This window comes from Hypanus sabinus, chromosome 2 (assembly GCF_030144855.1).
Source record: "Hypanus sabinus isolate sHypSab1 chromosome 2, sHypSab1.hap1, whole genome shotgun sequence".
Classification (NCBI taxonomy): Eukaryota; Metazoa; Chordata; class Chondrichthyes; order Myliobatiformes; family Dasyatidae; genus Hypanus; species Hypanus sabinus.
The window spans coordinates 183,923,211-183,948,741 of NC_082707.1; the positions used below are offsets into that span (position 1 = coordinate 183,923,211).

Sequence of the window (25,531 nt, forward strand, 5' to 3'; positions counted from 1 at the left end):
TCTCCTTATTTCACCATCCTTTCCTCCTGCCCCCCCCCCCCCCAACCATACTCATTTACACCTATTACAGATGAAGCTGCCATGGTTGAATCTGCCAGAAGGAAAAACCCTTGCAGGGTTATATCAGAGTATAGAAGCTGTTCTACCATGGTAAAGCACAGTTGAAAGGGGATAAATATAGCTTTTGATCTGATTTTCTTACTGTAGGTATGATCAAGATATTCTTAAATTTAATACTTGTTATTAAAATATCTTAACATGAATTTAAATGGCTAGTATGTACTGCACCACAAAGTTGGAAACCATATTTAGAAGGCCTCCTTCTTTGTACTGTTAATTTTAGAGATTTTTTTAAAGACCTTACTTTGTAGGATCGCTACAGCATGGTCCATTCAGATAATTATACTTGTGTCAGCACTGAAGAGCTACCCATTTGGTCCACTTGCCTTGCTCTTTATATCTGCTCTGCATCTCTTTTGGCAGTCCTTATTTTGCTGCCTCTGAGGTAGTTAATGTGGTCATTGTGGAAGTAGAAAACTCTCATACAGGTAAAGAACAAAGCCATGCAGACCACTGGAGGCCAGGGTTTAGGTTTGTAGAGGTGGCTTTTGGTGAGCTTAGCTCTCAATAGCCTGTTCTTCCATTTGGAGTCATCAAGGCTAAGGGTTCCCAGAGGTCAGTGAAGATGTTCCTTTTATTCAAGAAAAGCTTTGAGCACATTTTGGATTGTTTCCTGCCTGCCTGGCAATTTCTTCCTTTGACAGAGATTGGAGTACACTGTCTGTTTCTGGTGTTAAGCATACAAATAACTGGTCTTTGGCCCAGATACTTTGACCTGAAATGGTAGCTCTGTTCCTTTTTCTGTAGTTGTAGCCTGGCCAGAGTATTTCCAGCACTTTGTTTGAATTTCTAGGTTTCTTGCATCTGCAATTTTTTTCCCTCTTATTTCTTCTTTTACCAGTTCACTTAGAGTTGTGACTGTTGATTGTCAACCTGAATAATATTTTGTACTGTTTCACGGTAGTACTTGTGTAAGCTCATTTGCTAACAAATGTTTGAAAATAGGCAGGCAGATCTCGAAGTAGAATTGTTTAAAGTGATACATTTTGAGAGAGAAGATGAAGATGAAGGAGATTTTAAAAGCTAAATCATGCAATTTTATAATGATTGCATGAGTAGGAAGTTGCATGTATGAATCTTTGATTTTGTAGCCAGAGAGATTAAGCAAATGACTAACTCACCCATGCTTTATAAACGGATATGAAGTCAAGCATGGTATTAAATCTGTATAAAACATTGGAGAGATGAGACTGCAGATGCTGGAATCTGTTTTTGCTCCAGCAGGAAGAATTTGGCAGGTTCAGCCAGCACTTGTGAAACACTCAGCATTTCAGAGAAAGGGTCTCAACTTGCAAACTCATCTGTCCGTTTCCTTCCAGAGAATAAAGAAATATTGTTCCATCCATTTGAAGGGTTGATAACCAGAAGGCATAAATTAAGGCGAATGGCAAAAAAATAAAGCCAAAGGTGACGTGAGGAAGATTTAATTTTAATGCATCTGCTGTGCTCTGAAATGGGTTGCCTAAAGATATGCTGGAAATGCTTTCTTTATTTATATTCAAAATCAAACTGGATTAATACGTGAAAAATTTATAAGTAACCTCAAAACAGTAAAAAGTGGATGTCACCCAGAATTCTGATGAAATTGGTAAAAGGTGCCAGCACTACGTGGTCAAGGCAATACAGCTCAGTTAGGACCATATATGCTTCCTGTTTGTACCTGATCATTGCTTTCTGTTGGGTTATTACCAGCAGTAAAATCGAGATACTGACATGGAAGCTGAATGTCAAGCAGATGTCAATGAACTTGAGAGATTACACTGACCTGGGAAATTAAAAAACCCTTCTGACTCCCTTATGTACTCTAGGAGTCATTCGGGGTGAACAACGAGGTTCTTCATCAGCGGATGTTCAGTAATTGAGAGAATCAATGGAAATTGCAGGAACTTAAGAAAACTACAGTATCTGCTCCTCTGGTGTCAGTGGGAGTGGATGTGGAAAAGGAACATGCAAAGAGTTAGCAAGACTCCCTCTTGGACTTGGATTTCTCTGAGATTATTGTCCAATATAGAGTCCATTGTGAGGAGGGAGAGGTGTGCTGTGTTTCTTCAAAAAAACATTTTACTGGGCTGAAGAGCTCTGCTCAGTAACGTCTGTGCCTCTAGGCAAATCAAGGGTCTGCAAATTGTTCTCTGCCAACCTTTTAAATTGGAAAGGACATGGTCTTCTGGCCGGATCAACTAGGATCAGGAGCAGGACTTCAATAAAATAACACAGATGTGCATAATAGATGAGCTTTCTAGAATGGGTTTTGGGGAGTGATTTCATAAATGTCTACAACTGTTCTATATAAACATCAGTGGTGCAATCCAAATTAATGGGTGGGGGTGGGGAACTTCTTGAGCAGTTCTGGAGTCAAGAAGGGTTTCCTGGTTGTTTATATTGACAAAAACTATTAAGCAAATTGTTAGAGTGAGCAAAGGCTTATGTGTGGTGACCATCCCAGACAGTGGGGGCCATTCAATTCAAAGCCTCCAGTTGGTCTGAGTTCAGGGTCAGAGTCATTTGTAGTAAAAGCAAGGCTTGTTCGTTCCCACCTAGTTGGATTGATTCATTGTACCCTCACTGTCAGGTCTGATTACACTAGACAGCAATTTTTTTTTGGAAAAGTTTTGCTTCCTCTTTTTCTTTTGTGTTTTTTTGGTTATGACAGACTGCTTGAAATTGAACACAAATGCAATTTCAAACTACTTGGCAAACAGGAGGAAATCTGCAGATGCTGGAAATTCAAGCAACTCACAGGTGAAGTGTCGCCTCACCTTGTCCATTTATCCCCCCCATCCCTTCCCACCGATCTCCCTCGTGGCACTTACCCTTGTAAGTGGAACAAGTGCTACACCTGCCCTTACACCACCTCCCTCACCACCATTCAGGGCCCCAGACAGTCCTTCCAGGTGAGGCGACACTTCACCTGTGAGTTGGCTGGTGTGGTATACTGCGTCTGGTGCTCCCGGTGTGGCCTTTTATGTATTGGTGAGACCTGATGCAGACTGGGAGACCATTTCGCTGAACACCTATGCTCTGTCTGCCAGAGAAAACAGGATCTCCCAGTGGACACACATTTTAATTCCACGTCCCATTCCCATTCTGATATGTCTATCCATGGCCGCCTCTACTGTCAAGATGAAGCCACACTCAGGTTGGAGGAACAACACCTTGTATACCGGCTGGGTAGCCTCCAACCTGATGGCATGAGCATTGACTTCTCTAACTTCCATTAATGTCCTTCCTCCCCTTCTTACCCCATCCCTGATATGTTTAGTTTTTATCTCTCTCTGCCCGTTCTCCATCTCCCTCTGGTGCTCCCCTCCCCCTTTCTTTCTCCCTATGCCTCCCGTCCCATGCTCCTTTCCCTTCTCTAGCTCTGTATCTCTTGCCAATCACCTTTCTGGCTCTCAGCTTCACCCCACCCCCTCCGGTCTTCTCCTGTCATTTCGCATTTACCCCTCCCCCCACTACTTTCAAATCTCTTACTATCTTTCCTTTCAGATAATCCTGATGAAGGGTCTCGGCCCAAAATGTCAACAGTGCTTCTCCCTATAGATGCTGCCTGGCCTGATGCGTTCCACAAGCATTTTGTGTGCGTTGCTTCAAACTACTTGCATCACTTAGGAATTTGGAGAAACAAGGAATTAAGCTTCATTGAGTATAATGCATCTTAATTGCATAACAGTACTGATGCTTTGCAATAGTTCACACAACTCTGGAACATCTGGACAGCAAAGATGCATACATCAGGATGCTGTTTATCAATTACAGCTTGGCATTTAACACCATCATCCCCTCAAAGCTAATCAGTAAATTCAAGATATGGGCCTCAATTCCCCCTTTGTGCAATTGGATCCTAGGTTTTCCTCACTTGTAAACCAGTTAGTTCAGATTGGCAAAAGCATCTCCTCCACAATTTGTATCAGCATAGGACTACTGCAGGGATGTCCACCTGGCCCCCTACTCCAGGGGTCACCAACCTTTTTTGCACTGTGGACTGGTTCAATATTGACAATATTCTTGCGGACTGGCCAACTGGGGTGTTAATCACGACCAGAATATAGCTGATAAGTCAATTGTAATCAATTTCGTTTCTAAAAGGGTTTATCTAACAAATTTAATATTAAACACATAGCGCATATTTTCCACGCATGAATATAGTGATAAGTCAATTATAAGTCACTTAAGTCAATAGCATCATAACAATTTGAGTAATGTTTGGGTATTAAACACAGCACATATTTTCCTTGTAAAAACATATAAAATCATTGCAACACATCAATATCTCTAAATTAGTGGGAGCCCTGGGCTTGTATCCCTGCAACAAGACGGTCCCATAGAGGGGTGATGGGAGACAGCGATACTGGAAGGGGGTTCCTTATGTCCAGTCTATTCTGCAATTTAATTTTTGTTGCATTCATTGCAGAAAACCCCGCTTCACAGAGATATGTTGCAAATGGAAGCAACGTTTTCAGTGCTTTCGTGGCTATCTCAGGATATTCAGCCTTGGCTTTGATCCAGAATGCCGGCAGAGATGTTATGTCAAATATACTTTTCAGCCCACTGTAATTTGCAAGCTCAAAGTTGATCATCTTCCTGCGCTGACATGGATGATTCACGGGGGACATTCACAAATGGGTCACGGACCCATTCCTTTGCATGTCTTGCATTTGCGGTTGGGAAGTAATGCTCAAATTCTGTTGACAGCGAAGATAGGTGATCGCGCACCAGCTGTGAGAAGGGCAGTTCAGCCTCAGTTTCTCCCAAAATCACAGCTAATGTTGGGAACATGTCAAATATGCCCCTGTCCACTCGCCGTCCCCACAGTTCCAGTTTGGCTTTGAAAGCAGATTCTTTATCTGCCAACTTGAAGTCATTCTCCCCTGAAGTGACAAATTGAGTTCATTGAGCAGATTGAAGATGTCACACAGATAAGCGAGTTTTGCTATCCACTCCTCGTCACTGAAGTGTGTTGCCAGTGGTGACTTTTTTCCTGAAGGAAATCTCTGTAGTGGCTCTCTTAACTCAAAAGCTCTGGCCAGGGCTCTTTCCCCTTGATAGCCACCTGACTTCAGTGTGTAAGAGAAGGCATTTGTGCTCTGCATCCATTTCCTCGCAAAGCTGCTCAAAACAGACGTGAGTTAAGGGCTTTTGCTTTGATGTGATAACTTCAACAATGTCACTCAATACACTGTTAAAATCAGGTGACATTTTTCAGCTAGCCAGCATTTCTCTGTGTATGACAGTGTGCAAACTGGCATTCAGGAGCAACCTCTTTGACTCGGGTAGTGAAACCAGACAGCCGTTCAATCATAGCTGCAGCCCAGTCTGTGCATATTCCAACACAGAATGACCAGTCTAGTTTGCCTGACATGTAGTCATTCAAAGACTTGAATAGTTCTGCCCCAATTGTATTAGTTGGCAGCAGCAGTGCACACAACATATCCTCGTGCACATCATCTTGAAATATATATCGCACGTAACCCAGCAGTATTGCCTTGTTGTCGACATTGGTAGACTCGTCGACCTGGGTAACATACCATGGTGACTCGTTAAGCCGTTCCAACAGCTGTGCTTCGATATCCTCCGCTTTGTCATTGATTCTTCTTAAAACTGTGGTAGCTGAAAGAGAAACCTATGCCACCTTGTTAGCTGCAGCTTCTCCCAACAGTTCACGGCACACGTCCTTGGCAGCAGACAGAATCAATTCTTCACCAACAGTGAAAGGCTCCTTGGCCTTAGCAATGCGGCTAGCCACTAAGTACGACACTGAGCAGCAGCATTTGTGGAGGTAGTGGCTCTCAGCACTTGCTTCTGTCCAGCTTGCTCACGCTCTTTCTGCTCAAAAAAGCTCAACATGTTTGTCTTTAATTGCAGGGTGCTTGGACTCAAGCTGCTGAAGCAGTTTTGAGGGCTTCATTGCTTCTTTAGACAGCTTGTCTCCACTCATCACACACACTGGGCTTGGAGCGTGCAAGTCACCGGTTGCATTAAAGCCATATTTTAATTTAGACTTGTAGTATTTTCGGTTGAAGGAAGCTTTTATTTTTTGCAGTCTTGGCCTCAGCTGTCTCTGAGTTATCATCGTTAGGCCTTTTATGTCCCCTACCACCTCTTCCAAAGAAACTCTAAAGCGACATTTGTTTTTTACTCATCGACTAGTTGTAGGATTAATGACCTCACGTGCGTTCAAGTTCAACGGTGGGCGTGACAGAATGAGAAAAGGTGCAGCTGACTCATATTGTTTCATACCGCCAAATCATATTGTTTCCTCACCGCCCGGTAATACATGCTTTGCGGCCTGGTACCGGTCCGCGGCCCAGTGGTTGGGAACCACTGCCCTACTCTACTCTCTTTACTCCTATGACTGTGTGACTAAGTACGGTTCCAAATCGTGTACAAGTTTGATGATACCACTACTGTGAGCTTTATCAAAGGGGCTGATAAATCACCTTATTAGGAGGGAGATTGAAAACTTGGCTAAGTGGTGTAATAACAACAACTTCTCAGTCAATAAAACCAAGGAACTGATTGTAGACTTCAGGAGAGGGAATCAATGAGCCAGTAATCTTTGGAGGATCAGAGGTGGAGAGGGTCAGTTCTTTAAATTCCTGGGTGGTCATTATCTCAGGAGAGGTGTCCTGGACACATAAATATTATTGCAAAGAAAGCACGACAGTGCCTCCACTTCCTCTGAAGTCTGCAGAGGTTTGGCATGTCATCAAAAATCATGGGAATGATTCCAGGAATGAAAGGGTTACCATATGAGGAACTTCTGGCAACTCTTGGGCTGTATTCCCTGGAGTTCAGGAGAATGAGGGGGTATCTCATAGAAACATTCTGAATGTTAAAAGGCCTGAACAGATTAGATATGGCAAGGTTATTTCCCATGGTAGGGGAGTCTAGGACAAGAGGACATGACTTCAGGAAAGAAGGACAGCCATTTAGAACAGAGATGCAAAGAAATTACTTTAGTCTGAGAGTGGTAAATCTGTGGAATTTGTTGCCACGAGTGGCATTGGAGGCCAAGTCATTGGGTGCATCAAAGGGTATGAGAAGAAGGAAGGGGAGTGGGGGTGACTAGAAGAATTGGACCAGCCCATGATGAATGGTGGAGCAGGCTCAGTGAGCCAAATGATCTACTTCTGCGCCGATATCTTATGGTCAATCTTCTGTGGATGTGTGGTGGAAAGTATGCTGATTAGCTGCATTATGACCTGGTTTGGGAATGCCAATGCCTTTGAGTGGAAAATCCTACAAAAGGTGGTGGATTTGACCCAGTAAAATCCTCCTAGACATTGAGCACATATACATGAAATGTTGCCGTGTTAAAGCAGCATCTGTCATTTAAGATCCTCACCACCCAGGCCATGCTCTTTTCTCACTGCTGCCATTAGGTAGAAGGTACAAGTGCTACACCAGGTTCTTGCAACACCAGGTTCAATAACAGTTCCTACCCCTCAGCCATCAGGCTCTGGAACAAAACAAGATAGCTGCATTCCTTTTAAGGTCATAAAATTTAAGGGCTCTGTTATATTGTTATTTCATGCTTATTATTTATTGCTATTTTTATATCTGCATTTGTAGTTTGTTTAATTTCTGATGTTTACAGTTACTGTTCTATAGATTTGCAATGTATGTACTCTGTTAATAAATTTTTCTTTGAACTTTGAGTTCAACCAAACTGAAAACATTAATGACTTTTGTTTGTACTTAGTGTCTGAGGCTTCCTACTTAAGTGTTCAACAATAGTCAGCCACCATTGAAAGATTCCAGTTGCTCTGATTAAGTTTCTCCATGACCATAATGTCCTGGTGAAATCTTTCATTATGCTCATCACTGACATCACCAAAATTTGCAGGGAAGAAGACTAAATGGGATGCAGAAAATTAATCTGTAGTGATCTATTGCACTTCATGGTTTTGTATGCTTCAAGCATGTTGTAAACCAGCTGCATGTAGTTTGGTGCTCTGTAGTTGCAAAGAAAGATTTCAACAACAACCTTGAATACCTTCTGTGCAATTTTCCCTGATCCCTCTAGAATTTCTTTGAATTACCTGTCATTGACCTGTTTGATTTGTGGACCAACAAAAAGTTTTATCTTGGTATCAGTTATCCTGGGAAACAAATGTTTCAGATATCAAAATTCTTCATGGGAATTTTTGTGCATGGTGACAGCAGATTCCATCCTTGCTGTCTTAAACCAGTAATTATGCTTTTGCTTTTGACAAACACAAATCTCTGACCAAGTCATTTATCTCCTATAGAGTTATCAGGTGAGGGTCACACGCCATAAAGGATTCAAAATTTTTATCAGTGTCGTGTTCCATTCTTAACATAACATAACATAAGAGATAGGAGCAGGAGTAGGCCAATCGGCCCCTCAAGCCTGCTCCGCCATTCAACAAGATCATGGCTGATCCAATCTTAACTCTAGTTTTCACCGAATCCCACAAGACAACAGTGCCAACCAACAGGGCACCATGCCGCCCATTTTATTTTATTATTCATCCCGCCCAAACCCATGTGATCACCCGGGGAAAAAAACGATTTACCAATTGAGGAGAAAATCTGGAAAATTCCTCTCCGACCCATCCAGGCTATCGTGCACATGGCACATGCATCGTGGCATCTTCTGCAACCTCAAGACTCCATGTCTCTTGGGGCTTTGGTACTGGAAAACAATTGTCTTGTGGCACAGATCTCATGACTGAAGGGAGATTGGAGTATTCAGTGGATTTCTTGATTTTAGCAGATAAACCAGGCGCACTGTTCAGACAGAATAGCAGTCTGGCATATGATCCTTCTGCCCTCGCCATGTCGTCAGGACAGCAAACTGCATTGACTTCTGAGTACCTCTGAGCCAACATAAGATTGACAGTGCATGTTGCGCAACAAATATGAGGAGCTCAGGATTTGTCTTGGATGCTAATTTTACACCCGAAGTAGACCTTATAGGCTTTCTTAGTAAGAAGAGTCTTGCTCCATCTGTGAAATTTAAGAGTATACTCACCACAAATATAACAGAATATCATGGCTGTTGCAACATTGAAGGGACATTTTGCTATCACAAATATTCTGAAAATAAAATTACTTAATAATGAGTACACACAATATGCTATGTGCGTGGAGCACGTGCATCAATGTGATTGCAAACTGATATACATTTAAGAATGATGTGTGCATGATGCTTTTGTAGCCTTTCTAAAACCTGTCCTGCCATGTAGCATCCACTCTGCCTAAGCATGCTTGGCCAAGATAGAAATCTTTGCAGCTTACATCATGGGCAACATTTTAATTGACTTGAATTATGAATTGAAATAACAAACATAGTGATTTCAACTAAAATGGTGCATGATAGGGAAATTTCGTAATGGTTTTCATGATCCGTAGCCAAAAATCCATAAGATACACCCAAGCGTCTTCAGGAAGCAAAATCTTTCTTGTCCAGTGTTAGCTGAATGTGTTGGTGACTTCATTTGGGGCATGCAGCTCGAATTGGTTGGAATAAGCAGACAATATGTAACAGAGGTTAAGAATGAAGGCTCCATTCATTCTGAATGTAAGAGACATGAGGGAATGAGGAGTAGCAAACAATCTGCTGGAGTTATTTGGAGCATGGAATTGTTGACGTTTTGGGTCTAAACCCTGCTTGGACTTGGTCATCACTTGAGGTGTTCTCGGTGTTGCTATATGTTACATCAGCGTGCTCCATGCCCCATCCTGCATTGCTGCTGTCAGCTGACTACATTACACTGTGCATGAATCTTCATTATGCAAGCCTCAATTGGTATGTGCAATAGAAAAGGGACTGCAGAAAGTTCTGTTAGACCATAACTCAAACGGTGTTCAGCATGGAATGTCTTGGAGATACTAGAGGTAATTTCCTGAGCAGATTGTCAGTTACTTGACAGTACATATCATCACTGCAACTCTCAAACAAATAGAAAGACTTTGCTTAATTGGCAGTGAAATGGGATCTTGGCATCAGATCCTCACACAGCCAGTAGCATTGCACGCTACGCTCGGGGTTGCACTTTGGGTGGTATGATCCATTTCTTTATTGACTGTGTGATCACCAAAAAATGGCCTGGAAACTGATTTAGTGGTGTTATTGTCAAAATTCATCCCGAACAGCTGTGAATTATACTCTATGTCAGGGTTTAATGGGGGTTCCACAAAATAATGTGATTTTAAAAGGAAACTTTGTTTTTATTAACTTCGCTTAACGCGTGATGCTAGCACTCACAGTGGTGGGCAGTGACTAAGCAGCCTCGTTAGAGGTCTCTCAGCCCAGTATGGCGTGCACAGTTGGACAATGTTTATTTAGTTGAGTCCATTCTCAGTTTCTTTTGCAAGATAGGGGAGGCTGTTGATTGGTGAGCGCTGTATTACATGGAGGGGAAGGCAGTATGAGTTGAGTGTGAAATGTTTTAGCTGAGCATTGAACGGACTTGGCAATTACAGCTGTGAAATCAGCCTCACCCTCCTGAATTACCTCCCCCAACTTCCTCTTATGTGCTGCTGACTGACATGGGAGGGAACATATTACCAGCGTAGTAGAAAATTGAAGGGAAACTTTTATTCTAAAGATGGTCCAGTGTGGTGATTTTTGAAGAGGAGGTGTGAGATGGAAGAGTAGTTCCACATGGAAGGTTGGTTAAGAAGGTTCAGTCGTTAGGTATTAATGCTGGAGTAATAAAATGGATTCAACAGTGGCTAGATGGGAATTGCCAGAGAGTAGTGGTGGATAATTGTTTATCGGGATGGAGGCCGGTGACTAGCGGGGTGCCTCAGGGATCTGTTTTGGGCCCAATGTTGTTTGTAATATACATAAATGATCTGGATGATGGGGTGGTAAATTGGATTAGTAAGTATGCCAATGATACTGAGGTGTTGTGGATAATGAGGTGGATTTTCAAAGCTTGCAGGGAGATTTATGCCGGTTAGAAGAATGGGCTGAACGTTGGCAGATGGAGTTTAATGCTGAGAAGTGTGAGGTTCTACATTTTGGCAGGAATAATCCAAATAGAACATACAGAGTAAATGGTAGGGCATTGAGGAATGCAGAGGAACAGAGAGATCTAGGAATAACTGTGCATAGTTCCCTGAAAGTGGAGTCTCATGTAGATAGGGTAGTGAAGAGGGCTTTTGGAACGCTGGCCTTTATAAATCAAAGCATTGAGTACAGAAGTTGGGATGTAATGCTAAAGTTGTACAAGGCATTGGTAAGGCCAAATTTGGAATATTGTGTGCAGTTCTGGTCACCGAATTATAGGAAAGCTATCAATAAATTAGAGAGAGTGCAGAGACGATTTACTAGGATGTTACCTGGGTTTCAGCAATTAAGTTACAGAGAAAGGTTGAACAAGTTGGGTCTCTATTCATTGGAGCGTAGAAGGTTGAGGGGGGATTTGATCGAGGTATTTAAAATTTTAAGAGGGATAGATAGAGTTGAAGTGAACAGGCTGTTTCCATTGAGAGTAGGGGAGATTCAAACTAGAGGACATGATTTGAGAGTTGGGGGCAGAAGTTTAAGGGAAACACGAGGGGGTATTTCTTTACTCAAAGAGTGATAGCTGTGTGGAATGAGCTTCCTGTAGAAGTAGTAGAGGCCAGTTCAGTTGTGTCATTTAAGGTAAAATTGGATAGGTATATGGACAGGAAAGGAGTGGAGGGTTATGGGCTGAGTGCGGGTAGGTGGGACTAGGTGAGATTAAGGGTTCGGCACGGACTAGGAGGGCCAAGATGGCCTGTTTCCGTGCTGTGATTGTTATATGGTATATGGTTATATAATTCTAGGCCAAGGCCTGCTGACAATTCTGATAAGGTTATTGATGAATTACAATCTTCCGAGTCATTTCACTTCCCTAGTGCAACAATGGACACAAAAAAAGGTCCATCTCTACACAAAAGCTACTTATCAATGGGTTTTACATGGACTGGTGATCCAAGTTGTCCTATTCCATTGTGCTTTGTCTGTGGTAAACAACTTAAGTATAGCAATGGATTCAGCAAAATTGAAAAGACAGTTAACTACAAATCACAGCCACATGACACAAAGTGCTGATTATTTTAAACTACTGTACTTGGTGGTGTCCGTTAGTCTCGCGAGAGCATGGATCTGCGCCTGGAAAGTCTTGCTTTAATCTATGTTGGTAGAACAATGTCTGTTGTGGCTGTAGAGGCCCACATGGGAGTGACAGTCTCGGCTGCAGCGACTGCACTTAAAGGCGCTGTCTTCTAATGTTGTCTTGGTGCTGTTTTTTCCAGTGAGTGCGTTTTTCTTCAGCAGCAAGTCTCAGCTTCTCTTCTCTTTTCAGACCTCTGTGTAGTTCCAGTCTCCAGCGAGAGCGATCACTTGCAATGTCCTCCCACCTCTTGATGTTCATGTTCAGTGACTTCATGTCTCTCTTGCAGACATCTTTGAAATGAAGAAGGGGCCGCAGGAGTAGGCCATCTGGCCCATTGAGCCTGCCCTGTCATTCAATAAGATCATGGCTGATCTGTCTGTAAACTCGGCTCCATCTACTTGCCTTTTTCCCTATAACCCTTAATTCCTTTACTATGTAAAAACCTAACAGTTTCTTAAATATATCTAGTGAGGAAGCCTCAACTGGGCAGAAAATTCCACAAATTCACCAGTCTCTGAGGAAAAACAGTTTCTCCTCATCTCCGTCCTAAATCTTCTCCCCTGAATCTTGAGGCAATGTCCTGTAGTTCTAGTCTCACCTACCAATGGGAACAACTTTCCTACTTCTATCTTATCCATCCTTTTCAAAATTTTGTACGTTTCTGTAAGATCCCCTTTCATTCTTCTGAACTCCAGAGAGTATGGTCCCAGGCAACTTACTCTCCTCATAGCTTAACCCCTTCATCCCTGGAATCAACCTGGTGAACCTCCAACTTTCAACACTGCCTCCAAGGCCAGTATATCCTTCCTCAAGTATGGAGACCAGATCAGGTGCGGCCTCACCAGTACCCTGTATAGTTGCAGCATGGCCTCCCTGCTCTCGAATTCAATTCCTCTAGTAATGAAAGCCAACATTCCGTTTGCCTTCTTAATAACCTGTTGTGCCTGCAAGCCAATTTTTTGTGATTCATGCACAAGCGCTCCCAAGTCCCTCTGCACAACAGCATCCTGCAATCTTTCACCATTTAAATAATAATCTGCTCTTCTTTTTCTGAAGGGACTATTTGGGGCCCTGAATGGAGGTGAGGGAGAAGGTGATACTATCAATAATTGCATCCTCCAAATCTTCATTTTCAATTCAAGATAATTATTAATACATTCAGATTCCTAACTTGAAGCAGTGATATAGTTTAATTTTCACTCCCAGCCGTTTCTGGCATCTCCAAGCCTGAATGCTTGAAACCGGAGTGAACAAAACAGTTCTGAATTGTCTTGCTGCTAATTTCTCACCAATGATCAGTGACAGAAATCATTGCTATTTGAATATAAGCACACACAACTGGTGCCATTTTAAAACTGTTCACTCTAAGCATGGTGCAGTGCCTTAATAACCACACAAGTGCATGTGTCTGACACTAGTTAGAAACTGTTTAAGATTAAGAGGCATAGTGTCTCAAAATAAATGAAGGAAATCCAAGCTATTTTCTTTTTTTGTTCTTTGAGAGTTATCCTAAATAAGTGGTCCGTCAGACAGACCACCATGCACAAGTCCCTGGACAACGGGGGCAAAAATGTTCCCAATGTCGCCCTTACCCTGCGTGGCTGCATCAGGTTGTGTGTAGATCCCAGGTATGTGGGCACCAAGTACCACTATGTGCCCAGGTTCTATTTGTCACCCTGGCTACGAAGGATGGGTCTGGCATCTTTCCGCACAACACTCCTATCAGCTGGTCATTGCCGCCATACCTGTCCTTCGTAAAGAAGTTCTTTCAGGTCAATGCCTTTGACCACAGGGCCATCAGGCAGTGATCAGCACTTATATAAGGTCCTGCAGGCACTGCAGGAGAAGGACGTGATGGACACGGGGGTGGTTCCCTGAGCAGACCGTCCAGTTCATTTGGCAAAATGCCTCATCGCCAGACCTCACCAACAGGCACCAAGACCTCACCTGGCTGGCTGTGAGAGGGGGCCCTCCCAGTCAGATCTCTCCTGTACGCCCGGAATGTCGTCTCCACACCCCCCTGCCCACGGGAGGACTGCAGTGAGGAGGAGTCGGTGACCCACCTCTTTGCATACTGTGGGTTCGCAGCGAAGGTGTGGAGGAGGATGGAAGGGACAGTGTCAGGGTTCATCCCCAGCAGACTCTCTGATCTACGGGCTGTTCCCAGGGATGCACATGGAGACCAACATCTGGTGCTGCTGGCAGATCATCAGCTCTGTGAAAGACGCTCTTTGGTTGGCCCGAAACTTGATGGAGATGGAGATGTCCGTGGGAAAATGCTGCTGACTGGCACATTCTCGGTTGCAGGAGTATGTGCTGAGGGACGCACTGAAACTTGGTGCAGCCACCGTAAGGGCCTGGTGGGGAAGGACCACAGTCTAGAGTCTTTCTCCACAGGAGGGGTAGGGGGGTGGGGTGTATACCCCTCAACAAAGGTATGTAAGTATGGAATAACAGAGTGCCATGTGGATGGGAAACAGTGTGGAAATGTAAAGACCATAATGGAAACATTTGTAAAGGACTGAGAGTCATTGAATGGTTTATTGTATATAATTTTATTTTTGAATAAAGTATATTTTGTTTAATAAAAAAAATCAGTTAATTGGCACAGCCAATTAACCAGAATCTATGACTTTCAAGTTTGTTAATCTTAAAATTATATACATGGAAACAAGTCTTTCAGTCCACTGCATTTGTGCAACCATCAACTAGTTGATTGGATAGTGGGAGGTAAATTACAGCAAATTAATGTTTCAGGATTTGAGTCATACCACAGGATATCCAGCCTCTGACCAGTCTTGTGGTGCTCTGTCTTAGTGGTTATTTCATTTAGGTTTGTGGTCATTGTTGACCAGGATATTGACATTCCTCTTTCTCTACCTATTCAAGAGAATGCATTGTACATTTGTTCACTAAGATTTAAGATCTTGTGATTAGCTTGTACTGCAGTAAGCTACCATAGCAGTACTGTATCAGAACCTCCACTCCAACAAAATTTTGCCCAAATTTTGATGGAACCAACATTTAGTTTTTTTCTTAAACAGATTATCAAAAAGTAATTCTGCTACCTGTAAGAAAATCTACTATTTTTTAGTATTACTTGTTGCAGTTTTTCCCCTTGATTTTTAAGATCTCACTGTTCCAGTTTCATATGAAGCAGTTCAGATCAGATCAGATTCAGATTATTGTTATTTAGAAACCACAAACGCAATGCAGTTAAAAAATGAGCCAATGTTCCTCCAGAATGATATCACAAAGCATATGACAAAACAGACTACACCAGAAAATCCACATAATGTTTGGCAATCCCCAATCCAGAGTCCGGAGAGGCTGCTGTGTATTAATATCGCGCTACCATCTTAGTGCATTTCCCAGAAAGGAGCTCCAAACCCACCAGACAAAACAAGACCAAAAACTAAAGCTACAACACCTGCACAAAACCACATAGTTACAACAGTGCAAACAGTAGCATAATTGATTAAAAAAAAACAGACCATGGGCACAGTAAAAATAGTCCAAAGATGTTGAAAGACTACAAGTTCGAAAGAAACCACCACACAGTTTCCACAAGTCCTCAGGGTCCCGATAGACTCGTCATCCCATGCAGGCAGCTGAAGGGAAGGGCACTGCTGGACTCAGCCTCACAGGTGCAGCTCAACTCTAATGCCTCCAACTGGTTATTTTGTATGTAAACCTTTTAAGAATGTTATTACAGACAGGTCTGTCATGTTTTTATCTGACATTAATGGTCATATTCATATGGTGATCAGGTATAGGAAGTTTTATTGACATGATTTTATCTCATTATTCTTCATATTTAATACCTGGCTACAGAAGATTACTAAATGGTACCGAAATGACTGAAATCAATCAATCACGAATTCAAATTTAAATTATTTCCACTCAGCCATTGGATGAACATCATTGGGGTGTCACAGCAGCATAGTGGTTAACATGATGCTATTTCAGCTCCAGGTGTTCCAGTTCCAGCCCTGTATGTAAAGAGTTTATGTTCTCCCTGTGTGACAATGTGGGTCTTCTCTGCTTGCCTCCTACAGTCCAAAGACATACTGGTTCATAGGTTAATTGGTCATTGTAAATTCTTTTATGATTAGGCTAGTGTTAAATAAGTAGGATGCTGTGCTACTTGTTGGGCCAGAAGAATCTGTTCTGTGCTGTATTTCTAAATTTAAAATAAAGGGTATTATAGCACAGTATAGGTTTTTTTTGGCCAACAATGTTTCACCGACCTTTTAAGCTACTCTTTAGATCAATCTAACCCTCCTTCCCCCCCCCCCATAGAGCTCACCATTTTTCTAATATACATGTGCCTATCTAAGAGTTTTTTAAATGCTCCTTCCCTAATGCTGCTGCTTCTACCACCACCCCTAACAAGGACTCCAAGCACTCACCACTCTGTTTATATTTTTTTTAAATGTTAATCTTTTCTGAAACTCATCCAAAATAATTTATGAATCTATTTTACTTTATGAATTGGGTGTAAAGTTTTCTCTTCAGGTCACAGATTCCTTCTGCTGTCTCATTAGTAGTGTTGGTAAAATTGAAAACTATCTTTAGACTTTGCAAATGTTTTTCCTCTGTCCAAGTAATCCAGCTGTAGGTTTTACTTTGATAATAATTAAAAGTATTGGGGAGATTTCCTGGTGGTGGCTGATGGAGTAACAGCAATCTGCATTGCTCCAACTCTAATTACCGTACTATTTCCAACCTGTCTTGAAACTTTTTTAAGTGTGATATTTTTTCATTATGACTACATTAAGATGTGGCAGAGGTACTGAAAAGGATGGTCCCCCTGCTTCTTTGGATTCTATTATGGATTTGCTGCAAAGTCATACATGAGAAGCCTCTGAGAAAATTCAACAATTCAGTTCTGAACTTAAATAGATGGTAAATTGGATTCTATTCAGCAAACTCTAATGAGCACGATAAATGTATTTTTAAAAAATGAAGCAATTTTGTTGTCTCCGGAAACAGAATTGGATGAATTGCAAAAGCTTTGTGAAAAGCAATTGAAGTCCAATGAAAAGTTAAGACAGAAGATTATCAATGTGGAAAATAGAAGTACAGTTGGCCCTCCTTATCCGTGAGGGGTTGGTTCTGGGACCCCTCGCAGATACCAAAAAACACAGATGCTCAAGTCCCTTATTCAACCTGTCTCAATGCAGTGGACCTTAGGTCGCAGCGGTACCCCAAATCTCATTTAACCTTTCGAAGTGCGGTGGAAATTAGGACCCAGCGGGCATAGCTCTGAATCTGCAGTGTTTCTGTTCATGAAAGTAATCATGATCACGATTGAAAATAAAGTGGAAATAATAAAGTGATCAGAAAGAGGTGAAACACCATCAGTTATTAGAAAAGCGTTAGGCTATGTTGGTCAACAATTTTAAAGGATAAAGTCAAGTCACTTTTATTGTCATTTCGACCATAACTGCTGGCTGGTACAGTACATAGTGAAAATGAGACAATGTTTTTTCAGGATCATGGTGTTACATGACTCAGTACAAAAATTAGACTGAACTACGTGAAAAAAACACAGGAGAAAAAAAAACACACAACAACTATACTAGACCACAAACCTACTCACGACTGCATGAAGTGCACAAAACAGTGCGCGCATTACAAACAATAAATAATAAACAGGACAATAGAGCAAAGCTGTCAGTCCAGGCTCTGGGTATTGAGGAGTCTGATAGCTTAGGGGAAGAAACTGTTATATAGTCTGGTCGTGAGAGCCCAAATGCTTCAGAGCCTTTTCCTAGATGGCAGGAGGGAGAAGAGATTGTATGAGGGGTGCGTGGGGTCCTTCATAATGCTGTTTGCTTTGCAGATGCAGCGTGTAGTGTAAATGTCCGTGATGGTGGGAAGAAAGACCCTAATGATCTTCTCAGCAGACCTCACTCTCCGCTGCAGGGTCTTGCGATCTGAGATGGTGTGCAATTTCCGAACCAGGCAGTGATGCAGCTGCTCAGGATGCTCTCAATACAACCCCTGTAGAATGTGGTAAGGATGGGGGGGTGGGAGATGGACTTTCCTCAGCCTTCACAGAAAGTAGAGACGCTGCTGGGCTTTCTTTGCTATGGAGCCGGAGGTGTGGGGCCAGGTGAGATTCTCGGCCAGGTGAACACCAAGAAACTTGGTGCTCTTAACTATCTCTACCAAGGAGCCGGCGGTGTTCAGCGGGGAGTGGTCGCTCCGTGCCCTCCTGAAGTCATCTCTTTTGTTTTGTTCACATTCAGAGACTGGTTGTTGGCTCTGCACCTCCTCTGTGTAAGCTGACTCGTTGTTCATGCTGATGAGACCCACGACGGTCATGTCATCGGCGAGCTTGATGGTGTGGTTCGAGCTGTGTGTTGCAGCACAGTTGTAGGTCAGCAGAGTGAATAGCAGTAGACTGAGCACACAGCCCTGGGTTTTGGGGTTTTGAGATTTTGATCCTCCATATCAACACAGCATGGGTGGAGAGTGCACTTGGAAACGGTCTGTCACTGGATCAAACTCGGGAACTTCCGTTCCCAAGCCCAGAGCTGAAGCATACGTTTTTAAGTGTTTTACTTGCATAAGAAGGTAAAATATATACTATATACTAAGACAAAAGTGTGATTAACTGACGCTAAATAATACCGGATGTACCTGTTCCGACTTACTTAGTAAGAGAACTTAGGATTTTTTTTGATCCCGATCCACGATAAACTACGCACATCCTCCTGTATACTTTAAATCATCTCTAGATTACTTATAATACCTAATACAATGTAAATGCTATGTAAAATAAGTTGTTATACTGCATTGTTTAGGGAATAATGATAAGAAAAAAAAGTCTGTACATGCTCGAACAAGTGCTGGAAGAGCACTTCCAGGTTTTCTTGATCCGTGGCTGGTTGAATTCGCAGATGCGGAACTCGCGGATAAGGAGGGCTGACTGTAGAAGGAACAACCTAGGGGGTCTGGGCCTTGAAGAATTCACTGAAGGTAATCATCCTCTGGAATTCTTTGCAAACTTTCTGCAGGAATTATTTCTGGAAATTTTGGCGTCTTTGCCTATGATTGATCGAGTTCACAAGTCACCTGTTTTTAGACCTCCTGACAATGATAGATCAAGATTGGGAATAATTTGTTTTCATGAATTTAAAACAAAGGAACTGTTAATACAAGAATCTCTTTGAAGAGGGATGATTGACTATCATGGTTGCAAGATTAGAATTGTTGAAGATTACTTGCCTGAGGTTATACAGGAACGTGCTAAATTCAAAGAAGTTATGTCCAAGTTTTTTAACAAGGGTTTCAAGCCCTCTCTTCGCTACCCAGCTCGACTCAGAATCACACTTAAAAATGGATCTTTTGAATGGTTTTGTTCGACTGCTGAAGCACAAATGTTTTTAAAATCCGAAGGCTAGCTGTTTAGTTCGTCCTTACATGAAGACTCAAGATTAAATGAGAAACTGTTAATTCGTAAATCCCATCGAAGGGGCATGATTCCTTATCGGGTGGAATATTAAGATTCTCGAAGACTATTAACTTGAGGTTATGCAAGAATGTGCTAAGTTTAAATAAGCTTTGTTGGAATTTTTTATCAAGGGTTTTAACCCTTGGCTACCCAGTTTAACTGAGAATCTCATTAAATATGGATCCTTCGAATGGTTTCACTTGAATGCTGAAGCATAAAGATTTTTAAAATTTGAAAGCTAATTGCTTAGCCTGTTTTTTCATGAAGATGTAAGATTAAATGTTTATTGTCTTTCTGTATGAATAATTGTATCTTATACTTCTGGTAAACCTTTGTAACTAATTTCCTTTTGTATTTTTTAATTCTGTATTTTTGTTATACAAGGATTGAATTTCATGTTTAAATATTGTTTAGTCTAGTTTGGAATATAAATAACCTTGAAAATAATTGGAGCGATCACCAAGTTTTTTGGGGGGTTGTCCGTAGTTGTTAATGCTGGCTTTCTATTGGTCGGTCTTTCTTTGAGAGGTGGGCAGCTGTATGGTTTTTTTCCTCATAAGCTGTTTTTGAATTTTTTTTAGCCAACTTGTTGCTTGGTTACCATTTCTCAAGGTTTATGGATTGGTTTTTAACTCGCATTTTAACCCTTCCTTTAAATAATGTTAAAAATGGACCAAACTCTTGATTTACTCAGTTTTAATGTGAAAGGGTTAAATTACCCTGTTAAGCATAATAAGATTTTTGTTTATATAAAGAAATTTAAGGGCCCTATTTTTTTTACAGGAAACTCTCATACGAAAATATGATGATCTACGTTTTTTAGCTGTTGGAACAGACTTCGTTTTCATTTGTCTTTTCAGGCCAAATCTAGAGGAGTTTGGATTCTTTTAGATTCTTTCCTTTGTCCAACATAAAGTAGTGTCTGATACTAATAGATGTTTAGTTATAGTTTCAGGAAAACTAGATAATAAACTAATAATATTTGCCAATGTGTATGCCCCAAATGTAGATGATCCAGGATTCTTTGAGAGTTTTTTGTTTTTACCAGATCAAAGTCGTTATTCTTTGGTGATGGGAGGAGATTTTAACGGCAGGCTAGATCCAATTTTAGACCAGTCATCTTCTGAACCAGTGTATCTTAATAAATCAGCTTTGTTTATTCAATCTTTTTTATTGAAATGTGGTATTGTTGATGTTTGGCGTTTCTTATATCCTTTAGATAGGGAGTACTGGTTTTTTTTCCCATGTTCATCATACATATTCGAGGATTAATTTTTTTTTATTGATAGTCAAATGATTTCATCAGTTCATTCCTGTGAATATAAAGAGATTGCTGTTTCAGATCATGCTCCATATTTCTATCTTTAAATCTCCGTGGTTTTCCCTCAAACAAACAGATTTTGGCGTTTTAATACAGCTTTGTTATCTGATAAGGAATTAAAAAAGATTTCTAGAGAGGCATATTATTTTGTTTTTTGAAGAGAATAAAAAAGAAGAGACTTCTAATCTTACTGTATGGGATACCTTCAAGGCCTGTATTAGAGGACACATTATTTCTTTTACTGTGAGTGTTAAGAATAAAGCTACTAAAGAATTGAATTAGCCAATGAATTGAAATGTTTACAGGTTTCCCCCACTATCCGAAGGAAGAACATTTCTATGGAGCTGTTTGTAAGCCAAAATGTTGTAAAGCGAAGAAGCAATTACCATTAATTTATATGGGAAAATTTTTTGAGCGTTCCCAGACCCAAAAAAAACCTACCAAATCATACCAAATAACATATAAAACCTAAAATAACATGAACATATAGTAAAAGTAGGAATCAGCACATACACGGCTGCGCACGTACACGCATGTGCACACAACTGCTCCCACGAGGCTTCACGGGTCATGGTAGTCTTTCTCACAATAAACACATGTATAAAGCAGGCGTCTTTTTTTCGTAAAAGTGAAAATCCTTTCTGGTTAGTGAAAACAGGTGCAAATGTCGGTCTTTCGTAACAGTGAGCTGTTGTAAAGTGTTCGAAAAACGGACACCATCTGTAGACAAAAAATAGCTCCATATCCTGTTTTATATAAAAGACATGTTGAAGTTAAAACTAACTATGATCTTCTGTTAACATATCCAATTGAAACCCAACTTCTTAAAGATAAAACTTAATTTTACATTCACAGAGATAAATCAGGCAAAGTATTGACCAACTAATTGAAAACTTCTATAGTTAAATGACAGATTTAAGAAATTTGCAAAGCTAATGGTGATAGGACAACTGATCACTCTGAAATAAATGATACCTTTAGCGAATTCTATTCTGAACTTTATAGTTCTGATTCCCCTAAAGATAATGTAATGAAAAATTTTCTAGATCAGTTAAATATTCCTGCACTTTCTGCAGATAATTGTAAACAGGTGGATCAACCCATTTCTTATGAGGAAATGGCCAAGGCTATACGTTCATTACACTCAGGGAAGGCTCCAGGTCCAGATACTAAAATCCTTCCTAAAGTTCTGGCTCGTAGGATTGAAAATATTCTACCTTCTATTTCTGGTGATGAGACTGGATTTATTAAAAATGAACATTCCCATTTTAATATATGCTGTGCATTAAATGTTATTTACTCTCCCTCACAAGAGATATTGGAATGTGTGATATTTTTAGATGCTGAGAAAGCTTTCAATTGGGTTGAATGGAAATTATTTATTTAAAACCTTAGAAAAATTTAATTTTGGACCAGATTTTATTCAATGAATTAAATTACTTTATTTCCTTTGCTTGGGTTCTTACTCATTTTCAAAATTCCAAACCATTTAAACTTTGTGGAACTAGACAAAGGTGTCCATTGAGTCCTTTGCTCTTTGATCTAGCTCCAGAACCCCTTACCATTGCTTTTTGAGAATCTAATGATATGTGTGGTATTTTAAGGAGAGGTATTACTCACAAAATTTCACTTTACGCTGATGATATATTGCTGTTTGTCTCTAATGTTGAGATCTCATTACCTTCTATACTTTCTTTACTCTCCTGTTTTAGCCAGTTTTCAGGATATAAATTGAACCTACATAAGAGTGAGTTATTTCCTTTAAATAATTTGGTATCAATTAATACTAATCTCCCTTTTAATGTTGCAAGGAATCAGTTTACTTATTTGGGTGTAACAGGCACTAAGAATTACAAACACCTGTTTAAAGAAAGCTTTTTTAATTTATTGAATCATGTAAAAAGGTTATCATTAAATTGGTCACCTCTTTCAATAGCGTTGATTGGACGAATCAATTCTATTAAAATGAATATTCTACCTAAATTTATATATCTTTTTCAGGCTATACCTGTTTTTATTCCTAAATCCATTTTTGACTCTCTTGATTCTACTTTATCCTCTTGTAAATGGAAAAATAAATGTCCTCATTTAAATAAAATTCATCTTCAAAAATCTTAGTCTGGAGGTTTAGCCTTACCTAATTTTAGGTTTTATTACTGGGTGGTTAATATACAATTTCTTATGTTTTGGCTATATTAATTGTGTAAACTGTCCGGTATGGACCTCTATAGAAGCTAACTCTGTTAATAAATTTTCTGTTATGCCTCTTTTTGGATCTTCACTTCCTTTATTTGTAAGTAAACTAACTGATAATTTAATAGTTAAACATACTCTGTGAGGATCTGGATACAATTTAGAAAACACTTTGGTTTATTGGGATTTTCCCTTTCAAGTACCATTTATTCTAATTTTTTAAACCCTCCATGACTGATTTAGTTTTTAAAGAATGGGACAGGTTGGGTATTAAATGTTTTTGGGATCTATTTGTTGGAGGAAACCTTTTTTCATTTGAGCAATTGTCAGCTAAATATAGCTTACCCAAAACTCACTATTTTTTTAGATATTTACAAATTAGAGACTTTTTAAGACCTCAATTATGCAGATTTCCTATAAGCTCAGATAAGAACTTACTAAATGTAATTTTTAGTTTGACACCTTTTCATAATGGTTCAATATCTAATATTTATGATATGTAACTGGAGACAAGGAATGTTCCTTTAGACAAAACTAAGAATCCCTGGGAACAAGATTTACAGGCATCAATATCTGAGGAATCTTGGAACGAAATTTTTAAACTGGTTAGTACTTCATCGCTATATGCTCGTCATTCCCTCATACAATTTAAGATAGTACATAGTGCTCATATGACTAAGGATAAGCTATCTCATTTTTATTCGGATATATCTCCCTACTGTGACAGATGTAATAATGGAGAAACTTCATTAATTCATATGTTTTGGACTTGTACAAATCTTGAAAAATATTGGAATGTAGCGGTGTGCTACATGCAGTGCTAAAATTACGACACGGAGTCGATAACTGCAGTCGAAGAAAAACTTTATTCGAAATAACCAGCCTTGCTTTTAAGCCTCCCTCAACCTGCCCCCCGTGGCGCAGAGGCTCCAAAGCTCTGTGCTCGCAAACCCCCGTAGTCTATCTCCGTTAGCTGGAACGCTGGCTAATTGTGAGCCGGTTCGGATGTGCCAGGAAATGGGTCGCCACAGGAAGGAAGTTTTTCAAACTTTTTTCCTTACTTTTTAAAATCAATTTTAAGCCTAAGCCTCTGATGGCCTTTTTCAGTATTGTTGCAGGGCAAGAGATTAAGCTGAAGGTATCTGATTTACATATTTGGTCTTTAGCTCTCTTCTAGCTAGGAAGGCACTTCTGTTTAAATGGAAAGATGTTTTTCCTCCTACTCATGCTCAATGGTTATGTGATGTTATGTCACGAGTAGAGAGGTCATGTTGCAACTCTACAAATCTCTGGTGAGACCGCACTTAGAGTATTGTGTTCAATTCTGGTCACCTCATTATAGGAAGGATGTGGAAGCTATGGAGAGGGTGCAGAGGAGATTTATCAGGATGTTGCCTGGTTTGGAGAACAAGTTATATGAAGCAACGTTAGCAGGATTGGGACTTTTTTCTTTGGAGTGTAGAAGAATGAGAGGGGACTTGATAGAGGTCTACAAAATTATGAGAGGCATAGATAGGGTGGATAGTCAGTACCTGTTTCCCAGGGCACCAATAGCAAACACCAGAGGGCATATGTACAAAATTAAGGGAGGGAAATTTAGGGGAGATATCAGGGGTAAGTTTTTTTACACAGAGGGTTGTGGGTGCCGAGAATGACTTGCCAGGGATGGTGGTGGAGGCTAAAACATTTGGGGTATTTAAGAGCCTCTTGGACAGGCACGTGGATGAAAGAAAAATGGAGGGTTATGAGGTAGTGTGGGTTTAGTACTTTTCTTTAAGGATTATATGGGTCAGCACAACATGGAGGGCTGAAGGGCCTGTACTGGGCTATAGTGTACTATGATTCTATTGTTTAGATTTAGAGAAGATTCATTGTTAATTTCTGAATCTCATCAAGACTTTCAAACATTGTGGGGACCTTTTCTGAATTGTTTTCAAAACCTTCAATTTGTTGTTTAAACTCAGATGTTGGCTATTATTCATAGCGTTGGCGCGTGGCCAAGTGGTTAAGGTGTCTAGTGATCTGAAGGTCGCTAGTTCAAGCCTTGTCTGAGGCTGTGTGTGTGTCCTTGAGCAAGGCACTTAACCATACATTGCTCTGCTACGGCACTGGTGCCAAGCTGTATGGGTCCTAATGCCCTTCCCTTGGACAACATCGGTGGCGTGGAGACTTGCAGCTTGGACAACTGCCGGTCTTCATAAATAAAAAAATAACCTTACCCAGGCTTGTGTCCTGGAAACTTTCCAAGGTGCAAATCCATGGTCTATCGAGACTAACGGAGGCCTACTACTACTACTATTATTAATTTTT

The 25,531-nt window shown here is 40.6% G+C and overlaps 1 protein-coding gene across 8 annotated transcripts in view; it reads left to right on the plus strand.

Annotated features, from left to right (window-relative positions):
- Positions 1-25,531, plus strand: part of rps6ka5 (ribosomal protein S6 kinase, polypeptide 5) — a 330,130-nt gene that overhangs the window by 95,526 nt on the left and 209,073 nt on the right. For 4 of the 8 annotated variants that reach the window (XR_009510328.1, XM_059961128.1, XM_059961133.1 and 1 more), the window contains exons 2-3: positions 18,091-18,263; positions 19,154-19,232. The exons of 3 other annotated variants lie outside the window; for them this stretch is intronic. Coding sequence is in view for 3 of the 5 variants with exons in the window: in XM_059961128.1 (XP_059817111.1) it covers positions 19,154-19,232 (79 nt within the window). In the remaining 2 variants the exon portion in view is untranslated. Of the gene's footprint in view, positions 1-18,090; positions 18,264-19,153; positions 19,233-23,677; positions 23,827-25,531 lie in introns of those variants that run through there. One more of the 8 variants, XM_059961142.1, reaches the window with a different exon arrangement.